Raw genomic sequence first — 15,323 nt, 5'->3', positions numbered from 1 at the left:
CTAGCCCACACCCCCAGCCCTCTGCCCTGATCCCTGCACCCCCCCCACACACACACCCTAACCCCCTGCCCTGACCCCTGCACCCCCCTTACACACTCCCAGCCCTCTTCCCTGACCCCTGCACCCCCTCACAACTCCAGCCCTGACTCCAGCATTCCCCACACATACCCATCCCCCCCACACCCTATGCCCTGACTCCTGCACCCCCCACATTCCCACCCCCACCGTGACTAACAAACGGGAGCTCCTGCACCCCCCTCTCCACATTCCCACTTGCACCCCTCATACCAAATGGGAGCTGCCCAGGTAAGCACTCCACACCCAAACCTCCTGCCCCAGTGAGCCCCTTCTCTCATTCTAGCTCCTGGTCAGACTCTACACCTCAACCACCAGCCTGCTCCTTCACTCCCAGCCCAGTGCTCAGTGCACTCCCACCCTCAGCTCAGTGCAGAGAGAGAGGAAGAGAATTGGCTAGAACCAGGGAGAAGGTAGGTACCCACTCTAAGTGGGCAGGGCCGGGATCCCAGACTGGCAGCGGGCTGAGCAGGGCCGGCAGCCGGGACCCTGGCTGGCAGGAGCCGGCGGACAGAACCCCAGACCGGTAGCGGGCTGAGTGGCAGCAGGCTGAGCCGCTCAGCCCCCACTGCTGGTCTGGGGTCCCGGCCGCCGGCCCCGCTCAGCCCAGGTGAACGGAACCCCAGGCCGGCAACGGGCTGAGCGGGCCACCGGAGTAAGATCAGCATTTTAATTTAATTTTAAATGAAGCCTCAAACATTTTGAAAACCTTGTTTACTTTACATACGACAATAGTTTAGTTGTATAATATATAGACTTATAGAACGAGGCCTTCTAAAAAACGTTAAAATATATTATTGGCATGCAAAATCTTAAATTAAAATGAATAAATGAAGAATTGGCACACCACTTCTGAAAGGCTGCCGACCCCTGGCCTAAGCTAAGCAGATTCCTGTTTTCCTGCCTCAAAGTCCATCACCTGGGGAGGCACTAGACAAGGCACAGTAAGGCTGAGCCCAACTCCCTTAAAGAGCCAGTGCACTCTAGGACACCCTTATATAATTTCATTACCCCAGACCCAGTGTCATACAATTATTCCAAGAACGATATCTCCCAGCTTTGTTTTCTAAGCAACGTGTTCACATTTCCAAGACAAAAGTTTAAAACCTCAATAAAAATGCAAAAGAAATTTTAGAAGTACAAGAAGAAGAAGGACAATAGTAACTCATTACCCCTTATGGGCCAAGTCCTGCAGTCCTGACTCAAGTTCCCATTGATTTCAGCAGAATGTTTGAAGAGTTGTAGATGGGATGGCAGAGGTGATTTCAGTGGGAGTTCTCTGTGAGAGAAGACAGCAGGACTTGGACCTGTATATGCAGTATTAGTGGTAATGAATAAGAATAAAGGGCAAAAGGATTTTATTAAAGGTCAGTCTTTATTTACTGACAGCTTTCCCTAGTAATATTTAGACACCTAAAGGTAGGATTTTCAAAAGCACCTAAGCGACATAGGAGCACTAGTCCCATCAACCTCAAACAATGGAGGCGTGCACTGGTCAAAGCATTTCAGCTTTCTTGATTTGTGGAAATTCAGTATGTCAGAAGGTGATTTAGTTTGCAAATGCAGTACAGGCGTAAGTTTGTGTTTTTCTCAAATGTAAAGATGTTAATGAAGATCTGGATTTGTCTTTTTCAGCACAGATGAGAATTTTACGTGTGAAATGTCACACTTCTCAGGCCAAGTCTACATTACAAACTGGTCAGCACAAGATATGCGTATAGCCACTGTAGTTATTATATCATTTGTGTGCATGCGTATTTGGCTCCTTGCTTTGGCACTGTGCAGACTCACCAGGAGTGGTTGTATCGTTGCACAGTGCGGAGCACCATGGGTAGGTATCCAAGTGTGCAACCCACCACTGTCCAGCACATTGTCTTTTGGGAAGTTTTGACAATGCATAGAGGGGCAAAAAAGTCGCACAACAGTGACAGGGAGCAAGGTGTTAACTTCCTAGGATACAACTATCTCCATCCCACGTCATCTATAGCCCTGTTTAAATATCTCACGAACCCAGGCAGCCCTCCTTGCAGTCCACCATCTCTGACAGCAGCATGGAGCGTGCACAGCTCTGCACTATTGTCACAAATGTTGCAAGCACAGAACGCACAATCCTTGTTATTTGCAGAGCCATAAGAACTGAATCAGCATGGACCATGACGATTTTGTGGAGGACAGATTGCTGTGGGATATAGCAAGAACCAATTCAAGGTTGTCGGTGGCGTTCACAGAGCAGCTGAAGATGGTCGAGTGCTTCTTCTGGGCCCGAGAAACAAGCACTGTTGGTCACATTGTAATGCTGGGAATTATTATCCAATGTAATGCTTGGAATTATAAGCAATGGCTGCAGAACTTTCAGATGCACAAGGCCACATTCCTGGATCTGTGTACCAAGTGCAGGGGGGATTGCACTATGGAAACTTGCAATGCACAGGACCATGACTCTCGGCAATATGCAGGAGATGGATGCTGTATGTTTAGGTAAAATGCAAGATAATGGATGGATCTGTAACAACGGGGTTCCCAAATGATGGTGGAGTTGCCAAGTGTTCAGGAATGTGGCCAATGGGGAGCTGTGGGGGCGGCGCTTGCAGGCTTGGGCAGCATGCAGAGTCCCCTGGCCCCTCCATCTAGGGGCTGCAGGGACATGCTGGCCGCTTCCAGGAGCTGCACAGAGCCAGGGCAGGTAGGGAATTAGCCCTGCTGCACCCCCAGCCGGAGCCCTCACCCCCTCCCATACCCCAACACCCTGCTCCAGCCCAGTGAAAATGATTGAGGGTGTGGGAGAGAGAGCGATGACAGGAGGGGGGATGGAGTAAGTGGGGGCTGGGCCTCAGAGAAGGGGCGGGGCAGGGGTGTTCAGTTTTGTGCGATTAGAAAGTTGGCAACCCTAAGCACAAATATCCCTATTTTGGCAGCAGACCACCTTGCCACAGAAAACATCAACAGAAAGAGCTAGTTTTCTATGGTTATGCAAGAATTCATGGATCACCAGGGATGCTTCACCAACATCAGTATTGGCTAGTCAGGGAAGATGCATGACTCTTGCATCTTTAAGAACACAGGACTATTCAGAAAGCTACAAGAAAGGACCTTCCTTCCTGACGGGCATTGGCAATGTTGTCAACAGTGATCCTGGGTGACCCAGCCTATCCCTTACTCCTTTGGCTCATGAAGCCACACACCAGCAACCTCAACAGCACCAAGAAAAGATTCAACTACTGGCTCAGCTGGTACAGAATGACAGTTGAATGTTGCTTTGCTAGAGTGAAGCGGCGCTGGTGTTGTTTAAGCACAAGTTTGGATCTCAGTGAAAAAAACATCCCAATGGTTGTAGCTGCCTCCTGTGTCCTGCATAATATCTGTGAAGCAAAGAGGGAAAAGCTGCTGCCGGAATGGAGGGTGGAGGTGGAGCAGCTGTCTGCTGAGTTTGAACAGCCAGACACAAGGGCTATTAGAAGAGCAAAACACAGAGCTATACAGCTCAGGGAGGCTTTGAAAGAGCCCTTTAACAGTAAGCCACAGTAATGCGTTGTGGTGTACTGTGCTATACCTTGCCCTGCTGTTTTAGAGCTTGCTAGGAATTGTGTGGTGCTTGGTATACATCTATGGACACAACTGGCAGTGCACCAATTAATTTTGAAGTCCTGGGTGTTTTCTGAACTGCTATTCACTCTGCAGCATATGATGTGAACTAATAAAGATTAATTACTTTCCAAATAATAGAATGTTATTAAGTAACAAAACCACTGCAAAAACAATCTGTACCATTTAAAAACAAATACATTAAAAACTTAATATATTAATGGAACAGAACTTACCAATGGGAAAGAGCATTCAAGTCCATTTTACTTACATATACAGCACCAGTGGATTTCACAGAGCAGTGTATGTGAAGCTGGGGCTGTCCTTAATGTCCCCCCAATGTGGAGTGGTAGGAGTAAGGTTGTGGCCCCTGGTGCCACGTGGAACATTGTGATGTGTATAGGGAGGTGCTGTAATGGAGTTTTCCATGGACTGCAAACAGAGGCGAGCCTGGGATTGTTGAACCTTCAGGTCCACAAGAGTCTGCAGCATCTGCGCTGGCTGCCAGAGAAGCCCCCATTCTGTCCTGGTGAATCTACCTCTCCTTTTCCTGCTGGGACTCCTGGGTCTGTCTCCTGTCCGCTCTTTCCTTCTCCACGCTGTCTGCAGTGCTTACCCTCCAAGCCCTTTGCTCACAGTCTGATGCAGCACTGGCTTGCAGGATGTCATTGAACAGGTCACCTGAGTCCTCTTCTTTCTCCTCCTTAGCTGGCTCAGGCATTCCAAAGATGTGGAAGGGGAACCCCCCAAGGCCTCAATGGCAGCAGCTGCAAATAAAACACACAGAGGTACCATTGTCAGTATGGTCACAACTGAAAGTGAACGTTAAGATTCAGAACTCCCCTCCCATGCTCCCCTAAGATTTTAAACAAGCCTATCGACACTTCTGCTTTGGAGTACTTGTGCATGTGTTATCCACAGCACCAGCCATTATGAGTATGGCTCACTGGCAGTGAGGCAGGAATTGCTCAGTTGCATGAAACTATGAGTTTAGGGCAATGGCACTGAACACTGGTACCATCTTCCACAGGCAGTAGTGATTTTAGCTGATATCTCACTTCTGAGGGTAACAAAGGCAGAGAGAGCAGTTACTGCTGGCATCCTAAATAGGCACATATGCTGCTAGCCTCTTTACTGCAATGGTGCCTGCCGAAGTTATTGCTGAGTGGGATGGGAAACCGTACTACCACAGAGGAAGATATAAGGCTGCAATCCCTAAAAACTTCAGGAGAGGACTGCAGAGTATCTCCATGAAAGTTTCATCATGAGCTCTCAGGAAGATTCAAGGGACATCCCTGTGTACATGAACTAACTGCTCTCCAGTACCCCCCTTGCCTAACTTTAGAGGGGAATGAAAAGCAGATAATAAGCTACCTCTCTTTGTTGTACCTCTACCTCCTACAGTACAAGTAATTTAATGAAAAATGATAGCTGTGTCCTGCTAAGTTGGGGGCATCATCAGTGTATTGGGAAATAAATTTATACACTTACCTGAGGCTCCTTCTCCTGCACTGGGCTCACCCATGCTCGACTGCCGGGACTGACTGGACTGCTGTGGAGTCTCAAATAGGTCCTGGCTCATGGCTTAGCTGGACACCCCCACCCCCAGTCACATGTCCCCCATCTTCTTCCTCTTCCTCCTGCAGCTCCTCTTTGCTGTTCTTGCAAGGGACCTGTGACTTTGGTTCCTCAGATTTCTCCTCGGTGGTTTGCAGGGTGATAGTGGGGTCTCCAAATATGTCATGCAGCTCTTTGCAAAAGTGGCAGGTCTGTGACTCAACACGGGATTGACATTTTGCCTCCTGGGCTTTCTAGCATGCCTGCCACAGTTCCTTCACTTTCACGTGGCACTGCTGCTGGTCCCCATCGTACTCCTTCACCTACAATCCCCGTGCAATCTGCTCATAGATATTGACGTTTCTAAGGCTGGTTCAGAGCTATGCCTGTAAAACCCTTCTCCCCATAGGCCCAGGAGATCCAGTATCTCCTGTCTACTCGAAGCTGAAGCATGGCTGGAATGTGTAGCCCACAGTTCACCTGTGCAGTTGCTCACAACAATGGAGAGCAGCTAGATATGCTCAACAACCTGGACAGTCAGGGATAGGCATTTCAAAAATTGTAAAGGGGAGAGGTGGGTTCCAGTCTCTGTGACCCCTGGGCAGTGGAGTTCACAATTGTGACTTGAGCAATCAGTGTAGAGCATAGTGCAACAGCTGGGTCAACACAAGTAATGCAGCATCTATACTTGTGCCGTGTCAACCTCAGTACATTGACCATGGCTGAAAGCCGCTTAGGGAGGTTGTGTTTGTCATTGTAAAAGGACACTTTTTACTCCCACATTGGTGGGAGACATTTAAGTGTAGACAGATGAACAATTAGGTCAACGCAATGCAGCTTATGTTGACCTAACTTGTAGGGTAGACCAGGCCATAGTAGAGAAAAATCTCTATGTAACAGCTGAAATTCTACTAACAATTAGGACATTCATTGAAGAATCGAGTATTATATACATTTCAGCAATTTAAGACTATAAAATAAGAAGAAAATTAATCACTAGAAAGATGTAAATAAAAAAAATCTCAGTTAAATAAAATAAATTACATTCTTTCTCTAGAATCATGATTTGTATCCACTCACTTCATCCATATAACTGGTACTTTGCAGGCAACACTAGTACTGCACATTTCTTTGGCTTCTCATCAATGAACCTCAGTCCTGATCTGGAAGCAACACCTTTCAGAGTGAAAATGTAGTTCAGCCTCCATGGCATATTCAAATGTTGCTGAAACTAACACAGGTTTCCAATTAGTGATGGTTGTTTTGTGATGTAGATGCCTGTCAAACAGGACCAGAAGCTACTAACTGATTTCAACAAACAGTCAACAGATGACGTTGATTTACGGCAGCTGATGATCTGGCTCTGAATACATAGATAAGAAGCAAAGCTTCTAAATAGAAAATCCTGGGCTTCTCAAATTTCATATTCTGTGCAGATAAGTTCAATGGATAGAGAAGAACAGAAAAGGGAAGATGCATAGTGATCATACTCCTCTAGTCTATTGCCAATGTTCATCATCCGTTCTACATCAGGCACAAGTACAAATTAAAATGTAGAGTGACCTATACTAAAATGATTACAATTCAATCCCGTGTCCACTGGTTATAATAGAACTTCTAGACCTGCTAGCTGTGGTAAGTTATCACACAAAAAGCAAAAGGCACCTGACTGTACAAAGCAGAAAACCAGAGGCAGGCACCTGAGCAACCTTTACAATTAATTCAGCACACAGAGTATAGTAGGTGACAAGCTGTATCCAACTATTTTCAGTAGATATTGCTACTGGTCATATCCAGTATTCCTCCCCATATATTTTTGTATTCTTCATATATTTTCATTAGATAACTAGGCCCAACAACTCCTGGGTGAGCTCAGCACTTTGAAAATCAGGGCTCTCTCATTTAAGTGCCTAACTTTAGGCAGTATCACTTAAAGCCTTCACACATACTCATTGAAGCCCCAAAGTATGGACCTGACCTTGCAAACACTTACTACCATAAGTAATCTCATTCCAAGTGTTTTTGCAGGACCATAACCTATATTTAGGTAAACTGCTAAACTTTTCCAAATTCCATTTTTCATAATTGCTGATTGACGAGGAATTCAGCTTCTGTTCAATTCATAATCAGCCTATTTTATGCAATGATGCCACACAGTCACGAGTGTCATCACAGTCATTTACTAAAGGAAATGTGATGCTTCCAGTACTGGCTTTGCTATCACTGAATAAATCAGGTAAATAAACAGGACAATTTTAAAAGAATATGCTTCATTTTTAGATCTTGGGAATCAGCAACGATGGGGAAATGAAGTATGGAAAAAAGCATATGACAACCAAACTGAAAGTGTGGGAGATTGTAGGTGGGTATATATATATATAGCACACCACATATTTTTTCCCTGAATGTGCAGGATCTTCTTAAGGCAGTACAAAATGAAGTCCAGTACATTACTATAACTCTAGCTTTATGATATTCTGTGATGCAAAAGAAGGCCATTGTGAAAAGTTGGGATGTCCTGGTTGAACACATGCATTCTAGTTATGCAGCCTGCAAAAGGATTAATTTCTCACGAGGGCCCAATTTCAGTGACTTCAAGAATAGATTTTTCTCATGCAAAGAGTTGGGCCTACTGGGCAAGATCCTTAGCTAGTGTAATCGGCATAGATCCAGTAACGTCAACAGTGCTGTGTTGATTTATATCACCTCAGGATCCAGCCACATATCTGGCAGATAAACTAATATCCAGTGTCTTGACTACTAGCAATCTGAACATAAGCACTACTAATTCTAGATCATAAAGTTACAGTCATGAGCCTTGTTATAAAAATAATTTTCTTGCCCGCTTTAAAACTTACTAATTTACATGTGACTGTATTATTAAATTAAAGTACAAACTTCATACATGTTAAACCTTGGTAAAATAGATCAAGACATGTCTATTATAACTTTATGAATGGCATTTCACCTAAATTGAATCACACTTAACTAATACTTTCATGTTATTTTTAACAGATTTTTTTCCATGTGATTTCCTAACTTATTGCTCCATATTTCCCAAATGTCAAGCTTTCAACATCTTCCCGAGTATCCTTTGCCCCATTCCTAGTACTTTATTCAGCTACAGAGACGCTTATAATATTAACAATCTAGGACTCTCTTTAAAACTGCAATGTAGCCATTAACAAATAAAATCTGCAAAACTGACACTTTAACTGTGCTGTGTCTATATTGATGCACCACTGTAAAAAGCAGCCATCTTTCTAATTGTCACTGTTCTGTTTTCAGAAATCAACACAAGCATCCGTATACATGCACAAGCATTTTTTTAAAAAAAGACGTAGCATTTAATCCTTTAAAAATCTGCCATCTGTTAGTATCTAGACCATTGTGTTGAAATAAGACACCACTTTGAAAATGTGCCATGAGGTACACATGTTCAGGTAGTCTGCACTGGGTCAGTAAATAATGTTACAAATTAATGTTTGTGACTGCTGAGTATTCCTAGGGATAAAAGAAAATTGCTTGTTGCGTGTTTAATGGAGTCTTCCTAATGCAAAAGTCGCTATCATGATACTAAGCTTTGTACTTGTGTATCATGTCAGTGCTTCCACTGTAACCATAGTGTCAGTCTACATCACAGCCATAATAATGAGAAAAATATGTAGCATCTTCCTGAAAAACTCATCTTTAAAAAAAAATTAGGGATAGCATAATAAGCAAAATCAACCAAAGTAGGTGAGCGGACTATATACAGGAAATATTCCCCCCCTCCCCCCAAAAACAACACAGTATTCCTTTACAGATACATATTGGACAGCGATGTCCACTTTGCATTTTGGACCTTTGATAAGAATTACAAGGTCAGTAATTTCCCCTTAAAACTAGTATGGATATTTTAAAAAACAAAAAAAACAAACCCAAATGTTCTCATAAAAATACAGTTTACAACTGTGTGTATTATAAGATAATGCACATGAATGCATGAGAGCCATTAATATGTTGACAAGAACTGTTATCAATACATTATTATTTTGACAAATTTATTTTATTATAAAGGTCTAGTTTAGGAAGGAGTATTGCATCAGACTGGATGGTGTAAGGTAAAAGATGGTAGCAATGTGATTTAATTTAATATGCTCAGCAGGTACATGTTACCCAGTTGTAACTACCAGGATTACTGTGTTAATGGGCAGACCTTAGAATTACTAAGCATAGTTTCCAAGAGTGTTCATTAGACTATATTTATTAGATACTGCAGGCATTAAGAAGAAATGGGTTACTCCAATTTCTGTTCTTTAATTTCTGAAAAATAGCAAGAGTACCAGAAAAAGTAACGGCCTTCAATTACAGACCTAAAATGAGGAATTTATTTCTCTTATTAAACATATGTACCTCATCTCTAACATTATTAAAGGTCCAGATATATTAGTGCATAATTACAGTGCACAAGTAGATTTGTTTGATTGATGGTGGTTTAGGTCACATACATTTTCCTTGTAGGGTAAGAATCATATGGCACCTTCATTTCACAGAACATTTCTTTTTTCTAAGCTTTAATCTTCAAATTTTGCTGAAGTTCTTAATGAATGTGTTGTTTTTATTTTTATTTTGTTTAGAGATGGCACTAAGTGTAGGCTTAATCTAAGCCTCTAGTAGCTCAGTAAAAACATATGAAGAAACAGTTTGTTGTCCTAAAAGCAAGTTTGTTGGCTGTCCATACCTATTAACAAGAGAAATCACATGCAGTATAATAATAATTATGCCATATTCTGTCCTATACTGATCAAAGTCAGTAAAGCAAGATTCATTAGATGATTTTGGAAAAGACAAATGCTGGATCCTGCCAGTATTCGGCCCCACCCTTCAAATTCTAATACTTAAATAGAGAACAGGTGTATCCGCTCATGCTGCACCAATAAAATTCAGACCATGAGACATCACAGCATGAGGGCAATGTAAAAATGCATATCCAGCACCTGGATTCTGCTGGATCAGCCAATTTTTGGCCACAACTACCCGACTCTCAACTCTACTGCATCAATGGAAAACAAATGTAGACACTCCTCTTACTCCCAAAAAATCGGGACCTCAATGTATCTCAGAACAATAGCACCACAAATTCCTGGATTCACTACCAGGATCCTGACAGATCTTGTCAGTTTTGGGGCCCAAACTGCTAAATTCCGTTGCCTAATTAAAGAACATGTTTAGATGCTCCTATTGCACCTTAAAAATCTGAACCCTGATATGCCCAGCACAATAGCACTGCCAAAATTCATATTTGGCATCTGAATCATTCAAGGTCCTGCCAGATTTGGGCCACAAACTTAGAATTTGTACCATCAAAATAAAAAATAAATCTTGCTTCTACTCTTCCACCAAAAAATGTGGGATGAATCCTGGTCTGATATTCTCATTGATTTCAGTTGAGCCAGGATTTGATTGCTAGTTTCAGATACAAGATAGCTGCAAAAGCCTTTCCAAATGGCCTAAGTTTGGGCTGCATAATATCCAGTTTTAGCATCTAAACTTGGTAAATAAGCAACTCTGATAGCCCACCAGAATAATACAGACCCCAAGCATCATGGTGCAACATATTTAGCAGAAGTTATGTTTGGCTTTATAGATTCATTTAAAACTATAAAGGGTCATTTTAATATTAAAAGAAAAAAAATATACAGCCCTCATTCAGTTCTTAGTCAATCAGTATAAATAGGGCCTAATTGTCATTTACACTAAGGCCCCTTTCCTTCACGCTGACATCTCTTTACGGCTCCTTTACATGGCCACTGCGATGTAAAGGTGCCCTTCCGTGTAAATTAGAATCAGGCCCATGATCTGCCAACTATTTTCTAGTCTGGGCTCTGGTGTTTTGTTGTTATTCCATCTTCTAAACAAATAATGGCCAGATTTGGATTCTTCATCAAGAATAAAAAAGCATGTAGGTGCACATTTCACAACATTAGGGCTGGTCATGTATGGAACATCCCAGATCAGAGGACTGTTTCTAATGCTTTCTTGTGAACATTATTGTTAACACTGTTTACAATACATATAGCCAACTTTGTTGCTGTTTCAGTGATATGTTTTATATAGTTTTTATATAGATAGTGTTTTATATAGTTGTGCAAATGCACATCCCCAAATGGTTTTTTGTTTGCAGTGCAATTGAACCACAATATGTTGGGATGCTGGATTCAAGATTTTGCAGCGCTGTGGGTTTAGGCACATCAAATCTGGATATTTAAGAGGCAGCTAAACGTGTGGCTTAGTTAGGTAGTGGAATTTCAGACTAGGACCAAAAATTGGCAGGAATTAGCTACCAAAGTACCTGCAGTACAATTGCATTGGAATGCATCGAGATCCAGATTTTTGGTTTCAGAAGAATATCTATGTTTGTTTTCTATTGATGCTGTGAAGCTGGGGTTTGGGATCAAAAATTGCCTGGTTCCAAGTATCAGATCTGGATTTCGGTGGTGCTTTCATGCCAGGATCTATGATGGTCTGGATCCTATTGGAACAACAAGAGCATGTATACTTGTTCTCAATTTAAGCATTAGAATTTGGGACGTGTGAGCCAAATTCTGGCTCCATCAAGATTTAGGTTTTGGATCTGAGTTTTTGCGGCATTGTTACTCCTGGATGCAGTGGGGGTCTGTCTTGTTTTTTATTACAATAGGAGCAACTAGACTTGTTCCCCATTTAGGCAGTGACATTTGGGAGACTGGATCCAGTAGGATCCAGCTTTTACCCAGACTCAATGATTCCCCCCCTCCAAAAAAATTGTAAAACACATCTCAGAGGAGGGAGATATGCAGTAACACTGCCTGACTGAATGCAACAAAGCCTGGAAAGGCTTCAGAGCCATTTCATGCCATTGCAACCTAGCTCTGCAATGAAGGTGTTGCATCGCCAGCAGTGCCTTACAAAACCATATGCATTTGCAGTGCAAACACTTACCCAGTCCTCAAAGTGGCGGCTCCCATTCTGCAGCAAGTCCTCAAACTGTATAGTGCAGTTAGCCACAAAATCATCGTACCCGATGGGGGCATCGTGGAAAACAGCCATCTCAATCTTCCTGCCATTGCAAACGTCAGTGACAAACTCATCATTCCAGGCAGGGCTGTTGGTCTTTTGCTTGGTCGAGGTCTGCCCGATCCTGGAATCGTCCACGTTGAGGGCGATGTAAGGGTCCAGCAAAAAGGTCTGTGGTCTGGGACCCACCGCATGCCTTAGCGACCAAGGTGTGGGTTTCAGATTCTCCGCCTCGCAGATCTTGATTTTCAGCAAGCCATTAAAAACCACCATGGTTGGATGGCTTCACTTTTCCTGGGATTAAGCACACGCACTCACACGCACAGGGAGGGAGGCAGGGAGAGCTCACCAATAAATAGGAGAGCAGGTCGGCGGGAGGGGGGGGGGGAGCGAAGCAGACCACAACGTGGGGGCTCCCTTCTTGTTGCTGCTGCTGCTGCTATCTTTGATTATTTAGCCTTTGCTCTTGCGACACCCCGTGAATACATACAATGTTCTTGCCCGTGTTTCTAACGGAAAACAAGGGAGGAAGGGAGGGAAGCAGGGGGGACGGCCGTGTTTGCAGAACCCCCCCCCCCCCAATGCAATCAAAATCCGAGCATAATAAACCCTCGGGGTGTGCAACAGACTTTCCCCTTCACCTAGATCATAATCCTGGATCAGTCTTTGCAAAGGAGGCAGAGCCGCAATCCGAGGCTCTTGCTCACGCTAGTACTGTCTGTGGGCAGCGACACACACAAACCCGAAACACCAAGCCAAACAACCAGCCCTGCCTACTTCACAGCCTCCGCTCAGAAAACACACACCCGGGGACCTTACATCCGCATAGGATCGAGGAGCCTCCTCGCCTTCTCCTCCTCCTCCTCCTCAAAGGCCAAGGATCCAGTGGACCGAATCCAATGCATGAGGGGAGTCTGCTCCGGATCAGGCTCTTCGGAGATTTAAAAAGGCACAGGGTGACCACCGCCTCCTGGATGGTTAGCCCTGCTGGCTCGCGTTGGTGCTGGGCTGAGTAGCAGCAGCACCACCCCACCTCTCCCCCTCTCGCTCTCGCTAATGCAGGAAATGCGCAAAAGACGTCAGTGTGTGTGTGTGAGTGAGTGAATAGAAAGTTTTGCCTGTTGGGGGAGCAATACGGTAAAAGTGAGCACGAAAGAGCAACAGCTACAAGCAAGTCAAGAAACCACGACTCGGGTCGTGACTCTTTCAGCCTCAATGAGCGCTGCCTTCCCTGCATGCATATTCATGGGGTGATTTGTTCAGGGGTGGGAGACTGGGGGCTTTCTTCCTCCCCCCCCCCCCACTCTGCTAAAGATAAAAGTTGGGATTCGGGGGGGGGGGGACATCCCTGATCATCTGCCTGGGAAGTTTTAAACAACACCCCCGTTTTATTTCAGTTCTTTATCACTGAAATCCTGCCCCCCCCATTAAGCATTGCAAACGTCCAGCCACACACCCCCCCTCCCGCAATAGCCTTTCAAGCTGCTCTGTGGTACTGTTGTGGTTTATTGTTTATTTTCGCTCTGATGTGGACGATCTCAAGACGCTACTGGTATTTCCTAGCCTGCAAGTCTACCGTCAAAAGTGCATGTGTGCCAGCATACGGCGCGGGCAAAGAAAGAAAGGGGAAAAAAACAAAAAAGTCAACGCCTAACGTAAATATTCCTTTCCGAGGAATTTCCACTGCGGCTGTTTGTTGTTGTTTTCTTTACTTTCTTTCTTTCTTCTCTGCAACAACAAAATCCCACTGGGCTCCCTTCAGGACTTTCCAATCTGCGATAAATTGTTGTTGACAAATGCAAGCTCCGGGTTTTGGACTCCTTTCCCCTTGTAATCGCTTTGATCCTCGCCGGCTGCCCACGTTAACCCTCCGCTCCCCGCCGCAAGCAAGCAAGCAAGCGAGGCAGACTGTGTCTGCTCTCTGCCGGCGCATCCTCTCTGCCCTCCCATTGGGCAGCAGCCGCGGCATCGGCACCCTGACGTCATTCTCGGGGGCAGAGCTTTTTGGCGGCTTTAGGAAGAATTTCCCCTCCGTCTCCAGGCGCTGGGAAGGGAGCTGAGAGCCAAAGGGAAAGCGTCCCCCAAGGCAGAGCCGAGATTTGATTTGCGAGGAAAGGGACCTGGAGTCGCCTCCTCCTGGCTGAGGAGATTTGTCTGGAACAAAAGACAGTGCAAAGGACCCAGGAGGTTTTAGCTGCAAAGACAATTCCCCTGCAAAACTTTGATAAGGAATACTGCCTGGGTTAAAAAGACAGTGGGTTTGCCTCCATTGCTGAGACTGTAATCAAATATACCAGCCAAAACCACACACTTGAACTATAAACTTCATATCTCTTTGTCATGAAGCAGTCGCTTTTTCTGCTGTTGATCATCTCGTATTTCAGCGTGCATATGCCAACTTCAACAGAATTCACAGAACATTTAGTAAGTGTTTAACTATTTTGTCATTGGCTGTCCTCCAGTGAATACTGGAAATAATACCAGTGAGAAATACCTACTCAACCTGGAGGTTATTACATGCAAAAAAACACCTACTACAACACTATGGGTGAGATTCTATCAAATCTATCTGTCAGCTAGGGATTTATACCATTCTCATCAGCATGGTATTTGAGAATTTTACAATAAAACAGGAGAGTCTCTCTTCCCCCACATGATTGTAGAGAAGTCTGGGATCAATCATGTTACCCAGTCTTTCTATTGTGATCATTATTACTGATTGTGTTATTAATTTATTATCATTGTTTTGTTGTGGAAAAGCTGAAGGCAAAGAGATGGATCCTGCCCTTCACCCTGAAGGTGGTAAAGATTTGAGTTCATTCTGCTCTCCCGAGGAAAAGAGTTCCTGTCTATGAGCTGGCTGCCAAGGAAGTTCTGTCTCCAGTTCTCATGAGTCTAAATCTAGTTGGGGACAGCTCCACTGTTAACAGGACAACAGTCATGGTGGTATTGGATATCAGGCAGCTTAGATCCAATCAATGGAGAGCTTTAAAGATTCACACTATGGTCTTGGTCTGAATCTGACGTTCACTGGGGAGCCAATATAATGACCAGAACAGAGAATAATGTAT

At 44.1% G+C, this 15,323-nt stretch overlaps 1 protein-coding gene across 4 annotated transcripts in view; it reads right to left on the bottom strand.

Annotated features, from left to right (window-relative positions):
• PRKCE (protein kinase C epsilon) overlaps nt 1–14,225 on the bottom strand; it is a 518,728-nt gene extending 504,503 nt beyond the window's left edge. For 3 of the 4 annotated variants that reach the window (XM_038396523.2, XM_038396524.2, XM_038396525.2), the window contains exon 1: nt 12,178–14,187. In XM_038396523.2, the coding sequence (XP_038252451.1) occupies nt 12,178–12,525 (348 nt within the window). In that variant the 5' untranslated portion in view covers nt 12,526–14,187. Of the gene's footprint in view, nt 1–12,177 lie in introns of all 4 variants that reach the window. The other variant, XM_038396526.2, reaches the window with a different exon arrangement.
• Between the last annotated feature and the right edge of the window lie 1,098 nt (nt 14,226–15,323).

Source organism: Dermochelys coriacea, chromosome 3, assembly GCF_009764565.3.
Source record: "Dermochelys coriacea isolate rDerCor1 chromosome 3, rDerCor1.pri.v4, whole genome shotgun sequence".
NCBI lineage: Eukaryota > Metazoa > Chordata > Testudines > Dermochelyidae > Dermochelys > Dermochelys coriacea.
This window is presented reverse-complemented; position numbering and strand designations above follow the sequence as displayed.